General features: G+C 43.7%; 1 protein-coding gene across 5 annotated transcripts; it reads right to left on the bottom strand.

Annotated features, from left to right (window-relative positions):
* Window positions 1-153: 153 nt before the first annotated feature.
* Window positions 154-26,936, bottom strand: prx (periaxin). Of its 5 annotated transcripts, none has more exons than XM_061781548.1 (9): window positions 26,362-26,936; window positions 18,705-18,760; window positions 17,992-18,099; window positions 16,748-16,873; window positions 16,366-16,534; window positions 15,133-15,326; window positions 13,972-14,201; window positions 3,542-13,656; window positions 154-1,891 (listed from the first exon to the last, which is right to left on the bottom strand). In XM_061781548.1, exons 1-9 carry the CDS (start codon window positions 26,417-26,419, stop codon window positions 1,641-1,643), a joined length of 11,307 nt encoding a protein of 3,768 aa, XP_061637532.1. In that variant the 5' UTR covers window positions 26,420-26,936; the 3' UTR covers window positions 154-1,640. The 5 variants fall into 5 exon arrangements, with proteins under 5 accessions (XP_061637532.1, XP_061637534.1, XP_061637535.1 ...); XM_061781550.1 differs by having other exon boundaries at window positions 16,366-16,531; XM_061781551.1 differs by having other exon boundaries at window positions 16,366-16,528.
* Between the last annotated feature and the right edge of the window lie 1,039 nt (window positions 26,937-27,975).

The raw sequence follows: 27,975 nt of genomic DNA, 5'->3' as shown, positions 1-27,975 counted from the left end.
TTGGGTGGGTCATATGAATTCTGCCTAGCAACAAGAGCCTGAGGAATTCTGTTAAGCCGGCGCATCTGCTAGATAATGAAATATTTATTTAACTTTGTGTTGAATCACAAGTGATTTGTGTTGCAGCTTGTTACATTGCCATTGAAATATACATGATGTGTAAATATTTTATTTATGCAATATCTTCACCAACAATCTTTCCAATGCAGTTGTGACAACACAACATTTAGCACTTACACAAACACGTTCAAACCACAAAAGTCATTGCTTCTACACAAACAGCTCAGTGTGTACTTACGTATACTCTATCCAGCATTTGAAAAATTGTAAAATAAAATTAATTTCACCTGCAAAACAGGCACAGCAACCAAAGTAGAAATGTACATGCATATACATTCTCAAATGTCTCGCATAAGAAATGTGATTTTACTGACGTGCTGTAGTGCTGTCAGATGTTTTCTATTTTACAGAATCTAACCTCTTATTTGTACTATTTATGACAAACTATTATGTTGTAAAAATGAGTGTGAGCTGTATATACACTATATTGACGCATAAGCTATCCATTTGTATTCTGTACTGTTGAGTTGATAACTCTGTCCATATAGTATCTATGTGAAGATTTCAATTTTGCAAGATATTGCTTGCTCGAGATGCATGAAAAATGGAAATATGAATTAGAACAGCAGCACGGTTACAGTATCCACACAAACGGCAAAAAAAAAAATGTTTTCCGGCCTGACTGACGAGCTAAAAATACAAAATTTGTCACAATCTCAAAGAAACCTCAAAGACACACAAACCAAAGTGACATCCACATTCCCGCTGCTACTCTCGGAAAATATGATAATAATACTAATGAATGAATTACCTCCACAAGGGACATACTTGTATTTACATAATCCTCTGGCAGTACTGTCAAATGTAACTCCGACGACAATTAAATTGCTTCACAATAAGTATTGAAAATAACTCAAACGCCACTAAAACACTTGGAGACGCAGTTACAAAAAAAAAAAAAGAAATGGCACAATGAAAAATGAAAAAGTAAATATATATTACTCTGTTAATAATGCTGAATTTTCAACACATGAATACAGACACTCTTCTACTTCTGAACATTCAATTGACTGACATTCGGACATAGGAACACTTGAGTGTTACTTCCCAGAAATGAAGTTTGAATTTTGTGTAGCACGCCTTCTTTGTGCAGTGAACCTCCGCTACGTTGCGGTGCATTTTCCGCGCAATCGTTTTGATGGTTTTTCACAGTATACAGGCAAGTTCGAATTTAATTCAGTGCAATTTAATTTGATTTATTTAGCGCCAAATCACTTTACAAGGCATTTTACATATGGAGCAGATCTCGAAGCACTGTACTGTATTACAGTATGTATTATTAAACTTGAGTTTACGATTTAAGTTTTTAACAAACGAACGATGCGAGAGAGAGAGAGAGAGAGAGAGAGAGAGAGCACTGGCACTAAGTAATACATAGTGACAATAGAAAAATTGCAAAATAACGACTTACGAAGGCTCGAAGTTACAAACGGTGTTGTGGAACGTAACTCGTTTGTAAGTTGGGGAGTGTCTGCATCTCCCAAAATAAAGACTTTGATTTTGCAGCCCTGTCCGGCTCCTCAGAGATCTGACGGCGGGTGAGCGGTCACCGCCGAGTCGCCCGCTGGCGTCGCGGCCGACGTGGCGCGCCGTGTCGTCCTGGTGGTCTTGGTCACCATGGTAACCGAGCCTCCTCCCACCGGTGAGGACACGTCGCTTGCGGTGACGTCGGAAGCGTGCGGGCAGAAGGAGCCCGAGACGTCGGCCTCGCCTCCCAGCTCCCCTCGCCGCTGTGCCCGAGGAGATCCCTCCGGCGTGATCTGGAGGAAGCCTGCCAGGGGGTGAGGAGGCAAAACAGCGTGTAAGACAGAAGGGAAGGTTAGTCTTTGGAGCAGAGACAAAAAAAACAAGACGGGACAGTTAATACAACTGACATTCCAGCACAACTTCGATGTCTTACAGGCGAGTTCATTTCAAAGAAAGACGCTGCCGTGTATGTCGCCGCTTCGCAACTTGTGAAAATGACCTTTTACTACATTTCTTTTGGCCTTTTTCGGATGTCTTTTGAATCCGATACAGAGATACTCTCATTTTTTTTCAGTACATATATGCAAAGGAGTCTTTATCTTTAATTAGGCACTTAACTGTACCTCAGGTTGAGCAGCTAGCCGTTAGTCACCGTATGTCACGGTCCTTCATTATCCGGCACTCGGGTCATTAAAACAAAGTACCGACGTTTAGCTGTCATCTTGGCTCATCTTTTAAACAAAGTGAATGGAGGAGGTGCAGTCCGAAGAAGAAGCATGTGTTCAACGGCAGATCTGGCGGCCAATGAAGATACTGGTTTTTAAAAATGATGTCTTTTCATTGGTTGTTTAGCTACACTTGGTGAAAGTTGTTAGATCAGGGAAGAAAAAACAACTCTTCACGCACCACACCACAGATGGGGGGACTCGAGTCAAATGACTTGACTCGTGTCGACTCGAGTTGCCAGTTTTATGACTTGCGACTTGCTTGCCAAACACTTGACCTTGACTTGGTAGCCAAGAGATTTGACTTGAACTAGATCATTCGACAAGCCATCTCGTTTAGAGTTGGAAAGCTGCATTTTATTTGAGACAATTTGCCTTTTTTTTAAGTAGGAAATGTTTTAGGGGGTCATTCGTGAAAGGAGCTCCAAAAACAATACAATTTGGATTCAAGGATTATGTTGCGTCCACTCGCCTGACTTTGGTGCGGGCAGCATGGGTTCAGTTCCCACTCAGTGACGGTGTGAATGTGGGTGCGAACGGTTGTCTGTGCCTATGTGTGCCCTGCGACTGACCGGCGACCGGTTCGGGCTGTAGTTCGCCTTTTGCCCGAAGTCAGCTGGGATAGGCTCCGGCTTCCCTGCGACCCTAACCGCGGTAAGCGGTGTTGAGAATGGATGGATGGATTATGTTGTTAATGAAGTCTTCTAAAAGTGCATGGCAACATGCATGGTTGGCAACTCGCGCATTAAAGATACAAAAACAACGAAGTCGAACTTCATCCGTCACTACAAAACTCAGAAAGACAGGTAAGCTAATTTAACAGTTCAGCTAGCTGGTCAAACAATACGTTTTATAGACTGGTTTGGGACGATTAAAAATACAAATGCTGTGATTGTGAACATTTTAGTACAGTTTTAGTAACGTGACTAGAGGTGAGACAGTTTGTGATAATTGTCGGAACCTCTCGTTTCGCAAAGTCTCCTTTTCTCTCTCTCTCATGCACTCTAGAGCAGAAAGTAGCCCCTAAAATATAGTGACAACCGCGCAATGCAGAAGTGAATTGCCGTTGCTCGTGTTGTGGAGATAAAAAAAAAAAAAAAGTGGCAGAGACGTTTGCGGGCATGACGAAAGAGCTAAAAGATGCCAGGTGCGTTATAGGTCTGCTATTTGACAAAAAGACAAAACAAGATGTGACAATAGCTGCGTTCAAGGTGAGAAAGCAGGCTTACCTGTAGAGTGTGGTTTCAGGGTGAACTTGGGGACCTTGAACCATGGGGGAGACTCTCTCCCTTGGGGTTCTCCTTTGGTATCTCCCTCACCCCAGGTTCGGACCTTCATCGAGCTGAACTCCATGGTAAAACCAGCTGGCGATCCCGAGCTGTCCCCGTCCAACCTTTCCGTTCTGGAGTGCTGTGAGACAACTTCTTTTGAGGAGGACTCAACGAAACCTTCAAATGAAACCTTGCCAGGTTTTATTTGGAGCCCTTTTGGGTCTTCTCCTGAAAATGAAGGTGTGTCTAGTCTGGTTGTCATTTCCAAGTTGGCGTGACCTGCAGTTTTCTTGCCATAAGGAGAAGTGAATTCCACCTTTGGAAGTTTGACTTTTGCACTCGCTGCTGCTCCCTTGTGAGGACTTGCCTCTTTTTCAAAGTGGAACCTTGAACTTGGACCTTCCGGCTTGAGCGTGAGGTCAGCTGACCTTAATGAACTCGCACACGCTGACATTCCAGGTGTGTCAACAGATGTTTCTATGGACTTTGTTTGGAGTGTTGGAATCTTTACCTTGGCATCACCTGTATTTAGAGTCACATCGTCGGTTTGAGGTGGATTTACTAAAACAAAAACTGCTTTCTTTACTTTGGGGACTTTGGGACCCTCGTATTTGAGCTGCGGGCCACATATCTCCATCCTCCCTTCTGGGGAGGACAGGGAAGGTAGAGGGACACCAAACTTGGGGATTTTTATCTTCTTGCCCAGTTTGTCCTCGTCTTCGTCCTGTGCTGTGCCAATATCAAAGTCTATGTCTGGAATCCTGGGGACTGTACTTGATGATGACGGGAGGCCACATTCTGCTGAGCCTTGTTTGCTGGTCACACTTACACTTGGTAACGTAACACTTGGCATTTGGACATTAATATTTACCTCTTTGTGTCCGTTGTGACTTGAGGATGTCGGACCATAGATTCCAGGCTGAATAATCTCAATGTCCTGCTCAACCTTTACACCGCCACCATTTTTCTTTTTTGGCATTCCAATATTGAACTTTGTTCCCTTGACTTTGGGCCCTTTGACTTTGCTGTTGGTTTCTAAATCAGATACTTCCATCCTGCCCTCTCCTCTCCGAAAACGCAAGTCCAGCTCCAGGTCTCCTTTTGGACCCTGGATATCCAGTCTTGGCATCTTCAGTTTCAGACCTGAATGCTCTCCCTTCACATGCAAACCAACTTTGTCTTTGGGGATGGATATGTCTGTCTTTGGTGTTGTTGCTTCCGGAAGGTCAATGTTGGCATGTGGCATGTTAAAGTCAACTCTTCCATCTCCGTGAAGGTCAACATCTGGTGCCTTGGGAATTGAAATGTCTATTGACTGCATTTTGAGTTTAACTTCTGGTGCTTCAATCTTTGAAGATTTGCTTTTCGGCATTCTGCTGATTTTTCCTTTCAGTCGGGATAAGTCCAAATCGGGCACCTTGAATTTCGTTCCTTCTCTCTCATAACTGGACTCAAGTGGCACAGCCAGGTCTACTTTGGGCGCAGACACATCAATCACAGGCCTTTTGGGAATTTTCAGGTCTCCCTCATAGGTTCGGATGTCACCCTCTGATACGTCCACCTCTGCTTTGGGGAGAAGAACCTCCATTTCTGGTGTTTTAGTGGCAGGAAGTGATAGCTCAACTGAGGGCATTTTGGCCTTGGCCTGAGCTTCACGGTCACTACTGGGCCTTCCCAAAGTTCCATCTTTTGAAACAAATCCCGGCATGGAGAACTTTGGGAGTTTGATAGTGATATCAGGTGCATGGAAACGACCTTTCCCTTCCACGTCAACATTGGTATCTGGTTTCGGAATGTCAATCCCCCCCTTTTTTAAATTGACATCTAATTCAGGACAAGACACAGACACATCTGCATCTGTTTTGGATATTCCAAAGGAGGGCTTTTTGAGTTTAGCTTTTTTCCCCTGGTCTTTGCTGTCCAAACCCAACTCCATGGATGGCGCTCTGAGAGAAATGTCACCCTCACAGCTTTGTCCCGATGCCTCCAAATGACCAGCCTTGGACTTTCCACTAAACCTGGGAAGAGTAAAACTGGGGACTTTGAGAGAGACATTAGGCAAATCAAAACTTCCCCCAGAAGAAGGCCTGCTTCCCTCTGCTTTTAGAAGCGCCACTTCCACATCGTCACCTTTTGGTTTGGTGAGGCCAAAGTCAAGATCCACCTTCGGAGCGGAGATGTCAACAGTTGGAAGTTTGACTGTGCCACGTTTAAGAGAACCTGAACCTGCACTTTCTCCTGTCATTCTAGCCATTGCTGGGATGGTGACTTTTCCACCTTTTACATCAGGACCCTCCAAACTGACATCTACTTCTGGAGATTTAATTTTAGGGAGCGAAACATCAACCGTTGGCATGGTGACTTTTCTACCTTTAATGTCAGGAGCTTCAATATCTATCTCTGGACCTTTTGTTTTCATTTTGGGAAGACAAATATCAACAGAGGGCATATGAAACTTCCCTCCTCCTTCAATTCCTATTTCCGCTCCTGCTTTGTCATTGGGAAATGACACATCGATGTCTGGCATGTCAATCTTCCTTCCCTCAAGGTCTGGACCTTTTATTGTAATACCACCCTCTGGAAGATTTATGTTTGGTAAAGAAACATCCAGCGATGGCATTTTGAACTTCCCTCCCTTCATGTCCGTGACTTCGAGTTCAACACCACCCTCAACTTTTCCTTTGGGAAGAGAGACATCGATGTCTGGAACTTGCATTTTTCCTCCCTTGAGTGTTGGACCCTTTAGTTTGACACCACCCTCTGGAAGATTGACTTTTGGTAAAGAAACATCAAGTTTGGGCATTTTAAACCTACCTCCTTTGACATAAGAGCCTTCAATGTTAATGTCTCCCTCAACCTTTGGAAGCAAGACGTCAACATCTGGAATTTCCATCTTTCCTTTGAGTTCTGGACCTTTTAGTTTGAGGCCACCTTCTGGAAGATTGACTTTTGGTACAGAAACATCAAATGTTGGCATTTTGAACTTTCCTGCTTTGACATCAGGGACTTCAATATCCAGGTCTCCCTCAGCTTTGGGAATAGAAACATCAACTGTTGGCATGGTAAGTTTTACACCTTTGACGTCAGGGCCTTCAATATTTATTTCTGGGCCTGTTGCTTTCATTTTTGGAAGACAAATATCAACAGAGGGCATATGAAACTTTCCTCCTCTATCAAGATGCCCTTCAATCCCCGTTTGTCCTTCAAATTTTCCTTTAGGGAGTGACATATCAATGTCTGGCATGTCGATCTTCCCTCCACCGAAATCTGGGCCCTTTAATTTGACACCACCCTCTGGAAGATTGACTTTTGGTAAAGAAACATCCAACGTTGGCATTTTGAACTTTCGTCCTTTGACGTCAGGGCCTTCAATGTCAAGATCTCCCTCAACTTTTGGAAGTGAGACATCAATGTCTGGAATTTCCATCTTCCCTCCCTTGAGTTCTGGACCTTTTAGTTTGATTCCCCCTTCTGGAAGATTGACTTTTGGTAAAGAAACATCAAATGTTGGTATTTTGAACTTTCCTCCCTTGACATCAGGGCCTTTAAGTTCAACAGCACCCTCAGCTTTTCCTTTGGGAAGTGAGACATCAATGTCTGGAATTTCCATCCTCCCTCCTTTGAGTTCTGGACCTTTTAGTTTGATTCCCCCCTCTGGAAGATTGACTTTTGGTAAAGACACATCAAATGTTGGTATTTTGAACTTTCCTCCTTTGACTTGAGGGCCGACAACATCAAAATCTCCCTCAGCTTTGGGAAGTGAGACATCAATGTCTGGTATTTCCATCTTTCCTCCCTTGAGTTCTTGACCTTTTAGTTTAAGACCCCCCCCCGGAAGACTGACTTTTAGTATGGAAACATCAACCGTTGGTTCTGTGACTTTTCCGCCTTTACCATCAGGGCCTTCAATATTTATCTCTGGACCTTTTGTTTTTATTTTAGGAATAGAAATATCAACAGAGGGCATATGGAACTTTCCTCCTTTACTTAAATGTCCTTCAATTCCCATTTCTCCTTCTACTTTTCCTTTGGGAAGTGCGACATCAACGTCTGTCAAATCAGTCTTCCTTCCCCCAAGATCTGGACCTTTTATTTTAATACCACCCTCTGGAAGTCTGACGTTTGGTAAAGAAACATCCAACGATGGCATTTTGAACTTTCCTCCTTTGAAGTCTGGGCCTTCGAGTTCAACACCACCCTCAACTTTTCCTTTGGGACGAGAGACATCGATGTCTGTAACTTGCATCTTTCCTCCCTTGAGTGTTGGACCTTTTAATTTGACACCACCCTCTGGAAGACTGACTTTTGGGAAAGAAACATCAAGTTTGGGCATTTTAAACCTGCCTCCTTTGACATCAGGGCCTTCACCTCCCTCAACTTTTGGAAGTGAGACGTCAACGTCTAGAATTTCCATCTTTCCTTTGAGTTCTGGACCTTTTAGTTTGACACCACCTTCTGGAAGATTGACCTTTGGTAAAGAAACATCTAATGTTGGCATTTTGATGTTTCCTCCTTTAACATCAGGGCCTTCAATATCCAGGTCCCCCTCAATTTTGGGAGTAGAAACGTCAACTGTTGGCATGGTGACTTTTGTACCTTTAACGTCAGGACCTTCAATAGTTATCCCTGGACCTTTTATTTTTGACTTAGGAAGAGAAATATCAACAAAGGGCATGTGAAACTTTCCTCCTTTAGCACTATGCCCTTCAATTCCTATTTCTCCTTCTGCTTTTCCTTCAGGAAGTGACATATGAAAGTCTGGCATGTTAATCTTCTCTCCACTGAATTCTGGGCCTCTTATTTTAGCACCACCCTCTGGAAGATTGACTTTTGGCAAAGAAATATCTAACGTTGGCATTTTGAACTTTCCTCCTTTTGCATCAAGGCCTTTAATGTCAAAATCTCCCTCAACTTTGGGAAGCAAGACATCGACGTCTGGAATTTCTATCTTTCCTCCCTTGAGCTCTGGGCCTTTTACTTTGACACCACCCTCTGGAAGACTGACCTTTGGTAAAGAAACATCAAATGTTGGCAATTTGAACTTTCCTCCTTTTACGTCAGCGCCTGCAATGTCTATATCTCCCTCAACTTTTCCTTTTGGAAGTGAAATATCCACACTTGGCATTTCCATTTTTCCTTTGAATTTTGGTGCTTCCAAAATGGGATCACCCTTTGGAAGGTTGACTTTTGGTAAGGAAACATCCAATGATGGAATTTTTAACTTTCCTCCTTTGACATCAGGGCCCTCAAGATCAACACCATCCTCAACTTTTCCTTTGGGAAGTGAGATACTGATGTCTGGAATTTCCATGTTTCCTCCCTTGAGCTCTGGGCCTTTTACTTTGACACCACCCTCTGGAAGACTAACCTTTGGTAAAGAAACATTAAATGTTGGCATTTTGAACTTTGCTCCTTTGACATCAGGGCCTCCAAGAACCAGGTCTCCTTCAACTTTGGGAAGAGAAACATCCACAGTTGGGATGGTGACTTTTCCACCTTTAATGTCAGGCGTTTCAATATTTATCTCTGGACCTTTTGTTTTCATTTTAGGAAGCGAAATATCAACAGAGGGCATATGAAACTTTCCTCCTTTGCTCATTTCTCCTCCCGCTTTTCCTTTAGGGAGTGAAATATCTAAGTCTGGCATCTCAATCTTCCGTCCCTCAAGTTCTGGACCTTTTAGTTTGACATCGCCTTCTGGAAGGTTTACCTTTGGTAAAGAAACATCAAATTTTGGCATTTTAAACTTTCCTCCTTTAACATTTTGAACTTTGACATGAGGGCCTTCAACATCAAAACCCCCTTCAATGTTTCCTCTGGGAAGTGAGACGTCAATGTCTGGAATTTCCATCTTTCCTCCCTTTTGTTCTGGACCTTTTAGTTTAACACCACACTCTGGAAGACTGACATTTGGTAAAGAAACATCAAATGTTGGGATTTTGAACGTTCTTCCTTTGACATCAGAGCCTTCAAGATCCAAGTCTCCTTCAACTTTGGGGAGAGAAACATCAACTCTTGGGATGGTGACTTTCCCACCTTTAACATCAGGACCTTCAATATTGATCTCTGGACCTTTTGTTTTCATTTTAGGAAGAGAAAGATCAACGGAGGGCATTTGAAACTTTCCTCCCTTGCCAACATGCCCTTCAATTCCCATTTTTCCTTCAACTTTTCCTTTAGGGAATGAAATATCTACGTCTGGCATCTCAATCTCCTGTCCCTCAAATTCTGGAACTTTTAGTTTGACCCCACCCTCTGGAAGATTTACTTTGGGTAAAGAAGCATCAAATGTTGGCATTTTGAATTGTCCTCCTTTGATCTCAGGGCCCTCAAGATCAACACCACCCTTAACTTTTCCTTTGGGAAGTGAGACATCAATGTCTGGTATTTCTATCTTTCCACCTTTGAGTTCTGGACCTTTTATTTTACCACCACCCTCTGGAAGATTGACTTTGGGTAGCGAAACATCTATTGTTGGCATTTTAAACTTTCCTCCTTTAATATCAGGGCCTTCAAGATCCAGGTGACCTTCAACTTTGGGAGGGGAAACATCCACAGTTGGGGCGGTAAATCTTCCACCTTTAAATTCAGGACCTTCAATATTGATCTCTGGACCTTTTGTTTTCATTTTAGGAAGAGAAAGATCAACAGCGGGCATGTGAAACTTTCCTCCCTTGCCAACATGCCCTTCAAGTCCTAGTTTTCCTTCTGCTTTTCCTTTAGGGAATGAAATATCTAAGTCTGGCATCTCAATCTTCCGTCTTTCAAGTTCTGGACCTTTTAGTTTGACATTGCCCTCTGGAAGATTTACTTTTGGTAAAGAAACATTGAATTTTGGTACTTTATATTTTCCTCCTTTGACATCATGGCCTTCAATGTTGAAATCTCCCTCAACCTTTGGAAGTGAGACATCGACGTCTGGAATTTCTATTTTTCCTCCCTTCAGGTCTGTGCCTTTTAATTTGACACCACCCTCTGGAAGATTGACTTTTGGTAAAGAAACATCAAATGTTGGCACTTTGAACTTTCCTCCTTTGACATCAGGGCCTTCAAGATTCAGGTCACCTTCAACTTTTCCTTTTGGAACCAAAATATCCACACATGGCATTTCAATTTTTCCTTTTACATCTGGTGTTTCCACATTGAGATCAAACTTTGGGAGGTTTACTTTTGGTAAGGAAACATCCAATGTTGGCATTTTGAAGTTTCCTCCTTTGACGTCAGGGCCTTCAAACTCAACACCACCTTCAGATTTTCCTTCCGGAAGTGAGAGATCAACGTCTGGAAATTTCATCTTCCCTCTGTTGAGTTGTGGACCTTTTAGTTTGATACCACCCTCTGTAAGATTGACTTTTGGTAAGGAAACATCTAATGTAGGTATTTTGAACTTTCCTCCTTTGACATTAGGGCCTTCAAGCTCATTGCCACCTTCAAATTGTCCTTTGGGAAGTGAGACATCGATGTCTGGCATTTCCATCTTTCCTCCCTTGAGTTCTGGACCTGTTACTTTAACACCACCCTCTGGAAAATGTACTTTGGGTAAAGAAACATCAAATGTTGGCATTTTAAATGTTCCTACTTTAAGATGAGGGCTTTCAAGGTCCAGGTCGCCTTCAACTTTGGGAAGGGAAACATCCACAGTTGGGGCGGTGACTTTTCCACCTTTAAATTCAGGACCTTCAATATTGATCTCTGGACCTTTTGTTTTCATTTTAGGAAGAGAAAGATCAACAGAGGGCATTTGAAACTTTCCTCCCATGCCAACATGCCCTTCAATTCCAGTCTCTCCTTCAGCTTTTCTTTGCGGGAAGGACATATCTAGATCTGGCATCTCAATCTTCCATCCCTCCAGTTCTGGACCTTTTAGTTTGACACCGTCCTCTTTACGACTGCCTTTTGGTAAAGAAACATCAAATGTTGGCATTTTGAAGTCTCCTCCTTTGACATCAGGGCCCTCAAGCTCAACGCCACCTTCAAATTTTCCTTTGGGAAGTGAAAGGTCTGGCATTTCCATCTTCCCTCTCTTGAGTTCTGGACCTTTTAGCTTGACACTACCCTCTGGAATGTTGACTTTTGAGAAAGAAATATCCAATTTTGGCATTTTGAGCTTTCCTCCATTTACGTCAGGGCCTTCAATGTCAAAATGTCCCTCAACGTTTCGAATTGAGACATCGACATCTGGAATTTCTACCTTTCCTTTGAGTTCTGGACCTTTTAGTTCGACACCACTCTCTGGAAGATTGACTTTTGGCAAACAAACATCAAATGTTGGTATTTTGAACTTTCCTCCTTTTACATCAGGGCCTTCAATGTCAAAATGTCCCTCAACGTTTGGAATTGAGACATCAATGTCCGGAATTTCTACCTTTCCTTTGAGTTCTGGACCTTTTAGTTTGACAGTACCCTCTGGAAGACTGCCTTTTGGTAAAGAAACATCAAATGTTGGCATTTTGAACTTTCGTCCTTTGACGTCGGGGCCTTCAAGCTCAACGCCACCTTCAAATCTTCCTTTGGGAAGTGAGACATCAAGGTCTGGCAGTTCCATCTTCCCACCCCTGAGTTTTGGATCTTTTAGTTTGACACCCCCCTCTGGAAGATTAACTTTCGGTAAAGAAACATCAAACGTTGGCATTTTGAATTTTCCTCCTTTTATGTCAGGGCCTTCAATGTCAAAATCTGCCTCAGCCTTGGAAAGTGAGACACCAATGTCTGCAATTTCCATCTTCCCCCCCTTGAATTCTGGGCCTTTTAGTTTGACACCACCCTCTGGAAGATTGACCTTTGGTAAAGAAACATCCAACGTTGGCATTTTCAACTTTCCTCCTTTGATGTCGGGGCCGTCAAGCTCAACACCACCTTCAAGTTTTCCTTTGTGAATTGAAACATCAATATCTGGCCTTTCCAACTTCCCTCCCATGAGTTCTGGACCTTTTAGTTTGACACCAGCCCCTGGAAGACTCACTGTTGGCAAAGAAATGTCAACGTCCGGCAGATCCAGGTCCACGTCTTTGCCTTTGAGAAGCGTCGGGTCCACACTGGGTAACTTGAATCCTCCTGCAACATCTGGTCGTTTCAGATCAACTTTTTGTGATTGGGATACATTCAAATTCGGTAAGGTGAACTTCCCATCTCCACCCATGTAATGGCTCATGTCTATTCCAACCTCAACGGAAGGAAGACGGAATTTCTCTCCACTTCCTCTCCCTTCAGCATCCAGATCAGAGGATTTGATCTTTGGTAAAGAGATATCAAGTGCAGGCATGGAAATTTCTGGTCCTTTAAACGTGCCCTCCACCTCATCAGGAATTCTCCCAACATGCAGCTCCACGTCCGGCACAGGACACTCTATTCCAGGCTTCTTCGTTGCTGTCTTTACATCCATGCCTGATGTTCCTTTGACTTTGGGTAAAGAGATGTCAACAGAAGGCATTTGAATGGATGGAACATTTCCTGAGATGCCTCCTTTGGTGACATGTGCTTCAGGGAGAACAATACCACTTCCTCCTTTCATTTCCACCGTTGGAACGCCGATGTCTCCTTCTGCTTTGACCTTCATTTTGTCATCATCAATCTCATCCGAATGACGTGAGAGTCTCATTTTGGGAAGTTTCAACTTTGGCATTCGCAGTTTTCCATCGCCTTTGCCTGTTTCGATGTCAACGTTTCCCGTAGTGACTTCGGCATCGCCCCCTCTTACTTCAAGTTTCGGAGCTTTTATTTCCACCTTTCCCTTACCTGCTGGTAGAGACGTGTGTGCTTTGCCAGAGGGGAGGGCAAACCTCACATCCGGGGAATTCAATGATACTCCCTCCATCTCCACATCCACGCCTTTCCCAGCAGGGAAACTGAACTCCAAAGATGGCGATGGGATATTTACGTCCGGCTTCCTCAGCTCCACCGATCCCGACTTAGCGTCCTTGCTCTTGGGGAAGTTGATTCCAAACTTGGGGGCTTTTCCTTTGGTTTTTACTTTGGCTCTGGGAATCTCAGCCGGGGACACCTTCACCTTTGCTTCCATTCCTCTGCTTTCCTCTTTTCCTCCATTTTGACCTTTTGTCTTCATCCGAGGAAACCTGAGAAGATATTTTGTCAGGATGAAAACTGGCATGAAAAATAACCTGCATTCCTTAGAACATGGGTTAAACGTTTATGTCAACAAACCTCTCTGTACTCACTTTCATATACTGTATTTTTGCAAAAAGTGGGTGGGACGAGTTTATTTATCCAACTACAAGGACCAGGCGTCTATTAGCATTCATTAATATAAAACAATATTAGTGATATACTTGAATTTATAAGCCTCGAAGATTGAGGCGTATACGTACACAAGAAATATTCCTTTAAAAAGTCAAAATGATCCCTATGATGTGTAGTACGCCTTGACGAACCTGATTTTCCTCTTTGCCTTCACCGCAGTGCCCCCTTCTGCCTCCAGGTGGCCGCTCCGCCCGTGTTTGAACGTGGGGAGGCAAAATTCCACGTCCACATTGGTCATTTCCAGCCGGGGTGGCGTTCCCTCGATCACCAGCTCCTCGCGCCGCTTCTCTTTTAGCCTCTTCAGACCGAAGCGACCGCCTCGCTTCTTCTTCGCCTTGAACGGCTTGATGGCCTTCACGCTCTGAAACGTACGACAAGGTCAGCCACCCTCCACCATTTTCGACTTCTTTTTGTAAATGTCGAACAGCCAAGACAATCTTCCTATGATTTACAAAAGGCAATATATATGATTTAAGATTATGAAGCCGGTAATGTGCAGTCACTATACTCCACTGCCAACTTGCTAAGCCGCATGGAGCAAATAACATTTGTAAAAAAAAAAAAAGGTCTGTAAACAGTGCATACTGATGTTACTACAATGATTATAGTGACAGTTATGTATAGATTTTTCTTCTTGTCACTCCTTTTCGATGTGCATTTTTATTTTTATGCTACTTATGAATTTTTGTGGTGAATTTTTTTTTTTCATTTGTTGCAATTATTGTTTCAGTTGCTTTTTCTATTTAGATGTTTTCTCTTTTTTTGCTTTTGTCTTTTTTATTTTAAATGGCACATTGAAATAAACAGATTCAATTCAATACAACACCGTTTTACAAGCCTCTGGACACATGCTAAGTGCTAAGTTGCTAGCTTCCTGTACTCTGAATGCTAAAATAAGATGGCCAGGCATTTAATGTTGTGTTTTTGCTTTTATTTGGTTTTGCGACAAATAACAAACTATATCATATAAAGTTACTTAACTCAGAGCAGAAATCCCGCCTTCATGCTTGGTGTAGCCACGTGATAAGTAGCCACCATCTTTGTGGAATTTTCAACAACAACAAAAAAACACTTTAAAAAAAGCACTTAAAACGTCTCTAAAATCCTCCAGAGTCCTTCATTAAATTGCTTTAGCAGCATTATCACATTACTGGCACCCTTTCATTGCTCAGTGACTGTCCGTACTAATTTTTTTAGTGGCTTGTTTGTTGTCGTACGTGGCTCCAACTACCGGAAACATTTAACAAGTCACACAGCCAGTAAAGCGAAGACAAATTCAAATATTTGATTACCATTTTGGCCATTTTGGCCTTGGGGCCTTTGACGTCCACACTGGGCAGGCGGGGCCGCACGCAGATCTCCTCCCCGTGGACAGTCCTCTTGACCAGGAAGCTTACTTTGTAGGGCTCGGCGCACTGGAGGATCTTCAGAGCGTCTTCATAGCGCACGTTGTCGAAGTAGACCTTGGCGCTTAGCAGCTGGTCACCTGCCGTCGAAAAAAGGAGGTCAGCAAGAATTATGTTGGACCCGAGGAATATGACTGCAATCCCTTCTTGGCAATTGATGTAAATGTTTGACGGAATTGTCTTTTTTTTTTTTTTTTTTTTTGTAAAGAAAAAAAAAAAAGACTTTTTGAGGAAAAACAGCATTTTTTTTAATGGAAATATCCAACCTTTTTCTGAAAATATTAAACTTTTGGGGGAAATATACACACACATGGTTAGCACATCTGCCTCACAGTTCTGAGGTTGCGGGTTCAAATCTGGCCTCGCCTGTGTGGCGTTTGCATGTTCTCACCGTGCCTGCGTGGCTTTTCTCGGGGTACTGCGGTTTCCTCCCACATTCCTAAAAAATGCATGGTAGGTTCATTGAAGACTCTAAATTGTCCGTAGGTGTGAATGGTTGTTTTGTTTGTGTCCTACAATTGGCTGGCGACCAGTTCAGGGTGTACCCCGCTTCTCGCCCGAAGATAGCTGGGATAGGCTCCAGCACGCCCGCGACCCACATGAGGATAAAGCGGGAAAGAAAACGGATAGATGGATGGATATATAACTTTTTTTCCAACAATATACAACCTTATTTAAAAATCAATCATTTTTTTCCCCAAATATATTAAAATTTTGAAGGGGAAATATTTTTTTTTCAAAAAATATACAGTTTTTTGGGAACAATCCGCCTTCTTTCAGAAATACAGTATACTGTACACATTGTTTGGGAGAACTACAACTTTTTTTAAATTAAGTTTTAATAAAATATATATATACAGAAATATCCAACTTTTTTCAGAAACATGACTTCAAACTTTTACATAAGTATACCACTTTTTGAGGGGAATCATACATTATACAATGGCTATCAGGAAAGATAAGTTTGAAATGACAAAGAGTTTTGGGATCATAGTTTGTGGTATTATTAATGTTTAAACTATATATGTATACCAGCTGTCACTGGGGTGTAACTATGTTTAGGGGCGCAAATAGCGATTGTTGACTGTAATGGGGCGAGTGGCGTGAGCACGCAGGCACCTTGTTGCAGGCTGAGATGTTTGGCGGCCGGCGAGTCTTTGAGCACGTCTTTGATGAAGATGCCTCGCTCTCCGCCGCCGGTCACGCTGTAGCCGCTAGCTCCAGCCTCCGCCTCCGTCTCCACCACAATTTCCACCGGAGGCTCGGCGGCTTCCGCCGTGCTCTGCTCCTCAAATGCAAAATGGAGAGGCCTCGTTAGCTCAGCTGGCTAAGCTTGCTAGCGCCAGAGATGGTAACTACTACTTGCATTTGCACTATATTTTGCATTTGCGCTACATTTGAAAGTACTTCGTCTGACCGCATGTTTTGTATTTTTGGAGATGACTTGAAAGATTCCAGCTCAGTCTGGATTTTTGGAAGTCTGATGGCGATGGGGACTTACTGTCTGCTCGATAGAAGGTTCCGGGTCCATTTCCGGTTGGGTCAGTCGGCAGGTGGACACTCTCAGTTGACTTCTCTTTTGACTCAGCACCTGCTTCAACTCTGCATGGAGCTTCTCCTTTTGCTCCTGCACGCAACAAAAACACTTTTTAAAAAGAAAACAAACAACCTTTTGCAGAAATAGGTCTCTTTTTATTTGGAAATATAGGACTTTTTTCTGAAATATATGCCACTTTTTGAAACACATTTTGGCAACAAAGTAAACATGTTTTTGTGGAATTACCGGGACACAACTTCTTTCATAAATATATAATATAATATTATATATAACACCTAGGTTCATTGAAGACTCTAAATTGCCCATAGGTGTGAATGTGGTTGGGAATGGTTATTTGTCTGTCTGTGCCCTGCGATTGGCTGGCGACTAGTTCAGGGTGTACCCCGCCTCTCACCCGAAGATGGCTGGGATAGGCTCCAGCACGCCCGCCACCCTAGTGAGGAAAAGCGGTACAGAAAATGGATGAGATGATGAAATCCCGAAATTCCTTGCAATTGTACGTTGAGGAACATTGTCCTTAAACTGTTGGACTATTTTCTCACGCACTTGTTCGCAAAGAGGTGAACCTCGCCCCCATCTTTGCTTGTGAATGACTGAGCAATTCAGGGAAGCAATCATGGCACCCACCTGTTCCCAATTGGCCCGTTCACCTGTGGGATGTTCCAAACAGGTGTTGGATGAGCATTCCTCAACTTTCTCAGTCTTTTTTTTTGCCACCTGTCCCTGAACCTGATTTGCAAATCATTGTGTTTTTTTTTTTATTTTTTATTTATGTTTAACACAACATCCCAACTTCATTGGAATTGGGGTTGTATATGCGACTTTCAGAAAAGTACGGCATTTTTCAGAAATAGTTGACTATCTTAATGAATTGTCTCGCTCATACTGTGCCAAGCAGACAGACACGGTAAGTTCCATTTCTGCTTCGATGCTAATCATCAAAGATGAGCTGCATTATTTGTTGCTGATCCCCTGGTGAAAAGATCGCTGCTGCCATTTCTGCTGACTCCACGCTAATGAAAGCTGTTTATGCGGCCTGACTATTGTGGTCCACAATAGTTTAGTGAGCGAGCTGTGAGGATGTGCTGCACTTTTGTCTGTATAGCGTACAGTATGTGACCATACACTGTATGTATGGGATGTTTATATACAGACTACAGTACGTGTGTATTGTATTTGCGTCTCACCGCTCTCTCGGGACTGTCGTGTTCCTCTGCAGAGGCGCAGTGGTGAGGGTTGCGTTGTGGGCCAACGGGGGGTCTGCTGGAAGGGGGAGACCGCTTCTTATCTTTCACCTGTGCAGAGCAACAACACGGTCATGGGTCTCAAGTGCTACAATGTGGGCCAATCAAAAGACAGCATTATTACTGTATCTTGATGAAGGCAGAGTGGTTGTATTGCATTGACTCACACTGGATGGTGTACCTAATGGTGTGTTTGTTTAGTTTGTACAGTATGCATGCAATGGGTAGTCACTCTTTGCCGAGGATAAAGACTATATGCCTGTTTAGGCCCGTTGCCATAATTACTATACCGACTTATCCTTTGATAAATAAAGTGGCCATGATTGATTTTTTTTTTTTCAGACTTGATAAATTCTCATTTACATGTGTGGCCACAGCGACGATGTGGGAGCATTTTGGATTCAAGCCAGATGAACGCAGAACATCCCTTAAACACCAACGAGTCGGTATGTCCAATTTTTATGACGTGGAAACAAAAACTGGCAACACAACGACACTCAAAGTGACAAAATTCATTTGGTCCAATGAATAAACATGTTAAATGTTCAACAATTTAACGTAAAGTGAGCAGTTCATTCAAATGAATTGTACAAATCCATTAAGTCCTTTGTAGTCACATTTCAGCTGGACGTTTGCAAAGTCTGCGTTTTGCTTACGGCTTGATCTCTGCTGGCGCTGCAAACATGGCCGTCGTCGTCTTCTCTGTCAGAGTCTGGAAGGGTGACAACAAAGCACATCATGGAAGCAGATTAAACAACGTTGGCGGTATATCACATTTACAACGGTTGTTTTCGGAATGAAGTGTTAAAAACTAAATAAAAAGCCAATGCTAACCATAACGTAAACAGGGACGCACACAACGCTGTGGAGTGACCACATGTTAGAGTTTATTGGAACGCCAACAGTCCTCAACTCGTTCACTGTCGTGGACGTTTCTATTTGTCATCTGGAATCCAACTATTTGCTGCCATCGACGTATATATTCGTCAAATGTGATTTTTCAACGGGTATGTGTAAAAGAGGGTCTCGTCCAGCTTGTCTGTGAAATTCAGCTGTGTAAACAGCTGTGACTGACGAACAGATCCCTGTAGATGGCGGCATTGCATCGCTTTGGATTTGAGATCAGCACAACTTTTGAGTAGAAGATAAAGATTAGGCGGTGACGCTCAGCTTGTCATGTTAATTAGGAGGGACAGAAATGCAAACATGTTAGAAGTCGGACAAGTTTAGGCACCCGACACTCGGAACAGTATGTATATGTATAGCATGAACAGATTATGTGTGGCAGTAGGATCCTGAGAAAAGATGTCGCGGTTCATAGAGTGAATGGCAAACGGCATGTAAAAAAGTAACAGACGTTTAGCTCGAGCCATGCAGTTCGTCAGCATTGCTCACGTTGCGTTTCTTAGTTGTATATCCATCCATCCATTATCTTCACCGCTTATCCTCACGAGGGTCACGGGCTGCTGGAGCCTATCCCCAGCTATTGGGCGGCACGCGGCGTACACCCTGAACCGGTCGCCAGCCAATCGCGGGGCACATAGAAACAAACAACCATTCGCACTCACACCTACGGGCAATTTAGAGTCTTCAATCAACCTGCCATGCATGTTTTTGGGATGTGGGAGGAAACCGAAGTGCCCGGAGAAAAGCCACCCAGGCACGGGGAGAACATGCAAACTCCACACAGGCGGGGCTGGGGATTTGAACCCCGGTCCCCAGAACTGTGAGGCAGATGTGCTAACTAGTCGTCCACTGCCACCTTAGTTGCATATCTGCAAATTAAATTATTTTCCCATCAAAAGCCATTTTTCTATCTTCTTTTTGTTGTTTTATAGTTTGAGGTGTCAAAGAAAAGATGATAGCGTCAAAGTGACATTATTTTTTCCACAAAAAGCTCATTTTCTCCGCTTTTTGATCAGAAACCGGGTTTTTTGGTGAAGAATCTATAAAAAAAAAGAAAGAAAGAAATCGAGTATACCTCTTTCTTTTGTCAGGTTCGATGCTTCTATTGTCACTGGACTCAATATTCTGTGGGTCTTGAAAAATCAGTCAAAAAGGCTCGAAAACGGGTGGCAAAGTGGGGAACTCTGCTTTTTTTTTTCTTGATGGGGGTGAAAAGAAGGGCGTTTATTTGTCTTAAGTGGAATATGCACCCGGCGACTTATTCGGGGGCTGGGCGTTTATCGCGACAAGGATCGCTTGTGAGCGCCACAGAATGTGAGTTGTGTCATCTTGCGACCCGCTGGACACCGGACACCTGCTTCCACGCCCCAAACGGACTCGCCTCGCCACTCCACACACACACACACACACACACAGATGCAGGCACATACATAGCCAGGCTGAGGTCCTTAAAAAGTGATCACATGAAATAACTGGCGGTCCGCAGTGACTGCAAGCCAAGCCATTTCTAAACTCTTGAGGGGCTGCGCAGCCAGGTTCTGCACACTCGCAACTCGGCTCAACTTTATTTCTCATCGCTGATGTCAGGCGGAATCCTCCTATCTCCAAAACCATCGCTTTTCAGCAAAATTTAAACAAAAGGGCGTTTGTTGGGCCTTTAACACTGCATAGTCAAAGGGAAAGAATGATAAACATTTTTTGCCTATTTTCTGACATTTTATGGACCAAACCAGTGAATCATAATACATGTGTGTTTGTGCATTTTGAAATAATGTCCTGTTTTTGAAAAAAAAGATGGAAATTAAACACTTTTTTTTTTAAATTCAATTCATCCTTAAGCGAAAAGATAGACAGATGAATCGATTATTGAAGTGATCATTGCACAGACTCTGAAATGTTCTTGAATACAAAAGTAAAAATGAATTTTTAGTCAGTTATAGTGAATACTCGTTTTCATAATTTGGCACAACAACAAAAAACACCTCCATGCACAAAATTGTCTTGTTCTGTTATTTATTTTCAGTGTTGTACTGAGAAGAAAGAGTAGCTAGCTCAGGCTTTTATGCTAATCAAAACAAGGTGTTCCCATGGCTTCGCTTACATTGCCTCACAACCACTCCCTAACAAAATAAATGCTAAATTAGCAAATAAGAACAAAAACACCTTCCTTTAGTGTTTTGACGGCCAATTTTACAATTTTAGGCTGGCACAAGGTACATCGCGTTTGCCACGAATCATTCTTGGATCCAACAACTTCACACAGTCGTTAAGTAAGACCCTGAATGCGAAACACGTCCGCAGATTTCCTGTTTGACTCTTTTGCGATAAGAAGATAACAAGCGCAGACGCAACCGTCATCGTCCTCATCAGGATCGAGTGGGCAATGCCAGCTCGACGTCCGCTGGGCCACAAATCAGATCTCTGCACGGGAAGTGGCTCCATGTAAACAGGAAAGGGATATTTCTGACAAGCGTGCCCTCCTATCTTGTTAGTAAACGCAGCGGTACCTTGACTTACGAGTATCATTTGTGCCGTGACCAAGCGCTTAACTCAGTTTACTTCTATATTCTATATTTACTTCTAACATGTGTTCTTAAATTACAGTTGATTTAGAAAATTTCAATGATTACAATATCGGTTACATTTGAAAAATAGTTGCAAAAGCTTATTATTTTTTATTTTTTTTAAATATATATATATATACATATATATATATCCTCTTCCTCCTAAAGCCGACGCTTGTGATTGGCTCTCTCTGGTCATGGGCCACTCATGACTCTTCCCTCACTGCCGTGCGCAGGGAAGTTCATCCTCAAGCAGATGTCAAAAACCGTTTCCTCACGGGGGCTCCCTCCCAAGCCCCCCGAACCACTCTTGATCCGACTTCCTGTTCAAAAATGAACCCCACCCTCAAACACCACCGCCGCCGCCCAAAGACAGACGCCAGGAAACAACCATCGTGATCCATCATGTCACTTCTGGTCCTTGTTTACACCGAAGAGAGTTCATGCGATGTCGTCGAGCTGCTTCCGCTACCCTGCCACGCTCAGAACTTGACTTGAGGACAGTCGAGTTCTTGGCCTCCGTCACACCACCAGGACTCGTCAATTGGCTGTCTGTTGTCGTACTAGAGCGGCTCCAACTACCGGAGACAAATTCCTTGTGTGTTTTTGACACACTTGGCAAATAAAGATGATTCTGATTCGGATTTTGCCAACTCCGGTGGGGACTTCAATAGAAATTCCATCGAAGGACATAAGAATCAAAGCCCACCAGATCCACAAAGACATTCTGACACGCTTCGTGCAATTGTAGCATCTTCAGCTACAATGTCGATAGATTGACTAGATTGGCATGTAGACTTGAACGCTTGCACCCAAAGTGACTTGAAAAACAGCCAATGACAGCACAGTCACTGGGCAGGAAGGCAGGTCTTAAACAGAAACCAAAGCCACAACGTACAGAAGAATGCAAGCTGACTGAGGGAGTGAAATCCCATATGATTTTTAAATTCCTGCCAGATACTCTGTAGACCCCAAGGGAAGAGGGGGACCCTACTAGAACTAAAGCTTCTCCAGAAAGCAGGTCATTAATGTCCTTTAGTGTACCCCACAGTGCTAATTAATGCACTCCCGGGTAAGTCTTGGTTTCTTTGACAGGACCGGAAAGGTCAGCTAAGAAACCAAGTGTAAATTGAAGGCTTTCAAAGTTGGAAACTTTCCAGTGGAATTTATGGGTTTAAACAAGAAGAAACCTGGAATTTACCAAATTAAAGCTTGGCTCTTTCGGGATCGTAAATATATATATTTTAGCATAATCCCGACGAAAATAACCAGACTTCATGCAAGTACATTGTTACCTTGATTTACGAGGGCCCAAACTAACGAGTTTTTACAGTTCCTAGCCGTCGCTTGGTTGGTTTAGATTTAGATTTTTGAATGTATTTTTTTCTGCTCTGTGTTGCCAGCCCAAATTTGGGGCACGACCAAGCTCCAGATCGACCGCTGCTGGAGTTAATCAGAAAAACTATGGAGCAATTCAGGAATTTCCATTGAATTTCCCTCAATTACCAGTTAAATCCCATAATCCCTACGGAAAGTTTCCAATTTGGAGTGTTTCCAAAATTCCCCATCTTAACTTCCTGTGGAAATTTACCAGAAATTTTATGTACATTTACCAGAAAACTCTGTACTAAGGGTACAGACGTGCTTTGGAGGTTACCACACGAGTGACAAAGCGCTGTAAGCCCAACGGATACAAGAATGGTACCCAAAGGCAACCTTCTAGTACAGACAGACACAACTATCTTGGGTGTCATCGCTGTGCCCTCGCCATGCCCACATACCAGGCTGGGGCGGGTAAGGGGGCGGGGGGGGGGGGGGGGCGGTCCATTCCGGTGCAGGAGGGGGCAAATGGATCCAATGACCATCACGCTGCAGCTGTCACTGGTGTGTAACGCGAAGACGAAGGCTAAACCAAGTCAACGCTACGCCAGCACGTCCCTTCACTTTCAGATGATTTTTTTTGGACCACAGCAAAAACTGCTTTCCCCATGACAATCTCTGAATCATACCCAATGTGGCTTGTCCAAATTCAGAAATGAGGTTGTGAGCAGCTCTTTCCATGAGCTCCTCTGACCAGGTCTTGTTACAAAACACTCCGAAAGTGATGGTGACACACACTACTCGAGTGTTTGTTGAAACAGCGTGCTATTGTTCAGCCGTGTGCAGTCTTTCCGGACCATGCAGGCTAAGCAACTTTGCGTAAAACCTCCCATGTCATCTACAGGACATAATCTTCAACATTTTCTCCAAAGATACTCAATGGAGCTTTAAAGGAAGCCTACCTTTTTCTCAACCTTCTCAGCGTCTCTCTTCTTCCCACCCTAAAACGTCCAGTCTCTCCTTGTTGACGGTATTTCTTTAAATTCTCACCCCCCCCCCCCCCCCTCGTCTCTGTCAGTAACTTTCACCCCTCGTCGCCGGCCAGCCCGCCGCTACCCTCACTGAAAGCCTCGGGCCGCCGACACGGGACCGCAGCATCTCCAGGAGGGATGGGTCCAGCTTGCTGATTGGCCGGCGGGCAGGGAGATGCCCCCATATTAGGGCAGCGGGAGGCGGGGGCTGCCCTACTGATAAAGTACGTAAAGGAGAAGGAGATAACAAGGTTTGGGACATACTGGAGCGTCTCTGCGAGAACATTGCGTGTGGTTTCTAGACACTCAACTAGCACCGACTTCAACAGAGATTTTCATCTTTTAGCTTATGTCGTTGTCAGAGCGGGAATTTCAAGAAGGTGGAGTGAAAGCTCCAATGGGCTCCCAAAGGTCCGGAATGGCGGTCCTGGTTCAAGATGTTGTTTCGAGGTTATTTTGAAAGCAAAGGTTTAAAAATAGAAAGAGCAGGATTTGGAGAAAGGGTGAAGCTTCCTCCTCTCACTATATGCCCGAGCAGCTGCATCTCTCTCTCTCTCTCTCTCATTAGTGTGTGTATGTGCATGTATTATTAGTGTGGTAAACACTCAGTCCCTCCCAACTGCACAAACCGGACCAGCCTAAAATTCCTGCTTTGCCATGACGTGGATTGATGACAAAACACAACATGTTCCAAGATTTCCCCTTCAGCTGAAGCGGACACTTCTGTAAAGTTGATATCAGGACTGGACCGTTGACACCATGCATTCGTGGTAGATTTTAGTCAGGTTGTCAGGATATTGTTGGCATGTTGCTGGGTTTGCAATGGGATGTTTTCAGAATGCCATTGAGATGTTGCCGTGAGGATATTGTTAGGGGGTTGGCTTTGGGATGGTATCAGAATTTTTTGGGGCATTTCTTTCAGTTTTGGCGTCGGGATCGTGTTCGATTGGGTTGGAATGGTGTGGAGATGTTTTCGATATTGTTGGACATGATGATTTTGAGGGTGGGTGCAAGATTGTGGAATTTGTCAGGATGTTAGACACATTTTGTGGGGATGCTGTTGGGATTTTTGTCAGGATGTTGTTTGTAGAGATTTTGTGGTCATGGTATGGGGATTTTGTCAGGATGTTCTGGGTATTTCGTGGGGATCTCATTGCGATTTCTTCAGCATGTTGTCAAGATTTTGTGGGGATGGTGATGGGATTTTTGTCAGAATTTTGAAGAGTTTTTGGGGGGGATGATTTTGGGATGTTGTCAGTATGGTTTTAAGGATATTGTTGGAATTTTTTCAGATTGGCATTGGGCTATTTTTAGAATGCTATTGGGATATTAGCATATTTTCAGGTTGGTGTTGTGATAATCTTCAATTGTCTGAGAATAGCGTGGAGACGTTTGTGTTTGGTGGAATTTGTCGGGATGTTCTGGAGAATCTGTAGGGATGTTGGGATTTTGTGTAGGGGTATTGTGGAAATGTGGGGATTATCTTGGGTTTCTGGTGGTATGTTATTTGGATGTAGAATTTTTTGGTGGGAATGACATTGGGATTTATTCAGGATGTTTTCTGGAGCTGGTGATGTGAATTTGTCAGAATGTTGTAGTGATGTCAATATTCTTTCGGGATGACGTTGGGAAAGTGCTAAAATATTGCGGACTTTCATGTCATGCTATTGAAATGTTTTGGAGATGGCCTCGGTATAGTGTTAGGATTATGTCTTGATGTTTTACGATAAAATAACCCTATGGATAATTAGAGGAGAATTTCAAGAATATTCTAATATATTATGTCAGGATAGTGTTTGGACGTTTCAGACTTGTTGTTGATCTGGTATCAGGATGGTGTTGGGATGGGGGCGCCTGCCACGACAGTGTCAGCAAACATGGACTTTGATCCACAACGCCTGGATTTACATTTATTCAGCGAGAGGTTTGGGGTATCTAGGCTTGGAGGGGGTTTTGGCATTAATGGTGCCTGGTTGCCGGGTCAATTTTGTGGTGGTCTTGATGGTTTTCTTCGGAGAGAGAAACAGGCTACGGATTAACGCCACACAACTGTCAAGTTACATATCGCAATCAAGAATCTACACTGAGCCACCAAGCCGAAAGAACATTCCAACAAATGTCGTCCAGTTCAGGAATTTGACTAAACTTAAGATTTGATGTCTCGTGACCTCACAACACTTATCGGATTACGAGTTGAGACAATTCTGGAAACGTGGCCACAATTTGTTAGTAAAATCAACAGGTCTCAACTTGTCTTTCTCAAGTTTGCAGCAAACAGAAGTAGGAACATCGATTAATGGCGAATCAAAAACAAGCCAATTTCCGTTAAAGAGATCAATTAGCTGATGTGGTCTAAATGAAATGGCTTAAGTGATGGAGCCTGCTCTACTTAAGAGCTGGGAGCTCATCACTCAAGTGACATCGCGACGTCTTTGGTGCTGCGCAAACTTTGCTATTGGTGGCGATCCAGACCGAAAGTTATTCATCCTGACCTGCATCGGAGGAAGGTGTCCAGGTGACTCGGAATATTCCACGGAGACACTCACACATGGTCTGCAGGAGGACGCCACTGGAGCACACCAACACGGCAGCGTGCGCTCGGGGCTCTTGAGGCGGAGGCGATCCCGGGGTGGCTTTGACGCTTTGGAGCCGGCACACCAGCGACGCTCTCAGTGTTGCTCACACCGAGGGATGGAAAAGCTGGGAGGGGTCCAATCCTACACCCAACTTTGCATCCTAACCAGTGCGCGTGTGTGTGTAGACAGCACAGAATAGGTGTGAATTAACAGTTGAGAACAGTCAGCAGTTTGCCCAGTGTCCCCGCAAAGCTCTCATTGTTGGTAGCGTTGGGAGGCTTTAGCACGAGCTGTTGTTGGTGGGCTTAGCGGGGGCTGCACGCTGGATGGCAGACTGACCCCCCTAGCGCCGAGCACAAAGCTCAGCGCGTTGATTACTGCGCCATCAGAACACCTTTTTAATCAACACATTATTCTCCATTGTTGGCCATACGAGACCGGCGGCTGAAATCTGTCCAGTCCTGTTTGGACAACAAGTAGTGAAGCAGAAAGCTTGAACAGAAACGCCGAACAAATCATTCTAGAACGTTGGATCCCTGGGAGTCAGAGAGCCGTAGCTTGAAGGTAGAAAATTCATTCGCGGTCCCCCAATATTGCGAGCGTCTTTCATGGGTTTTGACAGTATGCAAGCAAGTCCAAATTTAGAGTTGGGCGTCCTCATTGTAGTACCACGTTGTGCCACAACAGGCCGGGCAGCACTGAGCTCTACTGATAGCTTCCAGCTTCCCACAAAAACCCACCCAAAATTTTGTAATGTGTTAAAAACATCCACATCACGAAGCAGCTAACTAGCATTAGCCTCTCAGTAGGAGGAGTTTGGTGGCTTTAGCTTGAGGTGTTGTCACGTCACACTTCGCCGCAGTGGCCAACTGATGGAGACGGAAATAGACGCTCGGTTGCATTCTGACCAGAGTCACCCCGGAGGGAGGAGAGGGGCCCTGTTGGACGGAACCATCCGAGGACTCTCTTCTGCAGGCCGGCCACATAACATTTTATACAGTAGTCTACTTTTTAGCATGAGAATGTGACAGTCGACCCCTGAATAGTTGCGGTTCGGCACCCGCAAATGTTTTTTTTTTTCTAATTTCTCTTTTCTTGGGAGGAACCTAAGCCCAAAAACGCTTGTTGGGATCAAAACGAGGTTTTTTTTTTTTTCCAATGCAGTTATAATGGGCGCCAATTGTCAGCGGATTTTCGCTTTTCGTGGTCCAGCCCGGTCCCAAGTCCCTAAAGACGCTCAGAAGTGCAAAATGAGAACACTCGCAAGGAGCTGCTATAGGCAACAATTCCCATGCAGACTTAAGACTTCAGCTCCTGACATCCCTCTGTAGGCCACGCCTCTTAAAGGCACTCATCCAACACACAAACACTACAGTATGTGCAGTAATTTTATATCTATAACTACTTTTATGTGTTCATGGTTTTGTTTGTGGGTGGGCTGGAACAGATTAATGGCATTTCAGTGGGGGGGGGGAGTAAATTGTGAATGAAACTAATGAAACTCCAAAGTCAAGGTGCCACTGTACTTCA

Source organism: Phyllopteryx taeniolatus, chromosome 8 (assembly GCF_024500385.1).
Source record: "Phyllopteryx taeniolatus isolate TA_2022b chromosome 8, UOR_Ptae_1.2, whole genome shotgun sequence".
NCBI classification, from domain to species: domain Eukaryota; kingdom Metazoa; phylum Chordata; class Actinopteri; order Syngnathiformes; family Syngnathidae; genus Phyllopteryx; species Phyllopteryx taeniolatus.
This window is presented reverse-complemented; position numbering and strand designations above follow the sequence as displayed.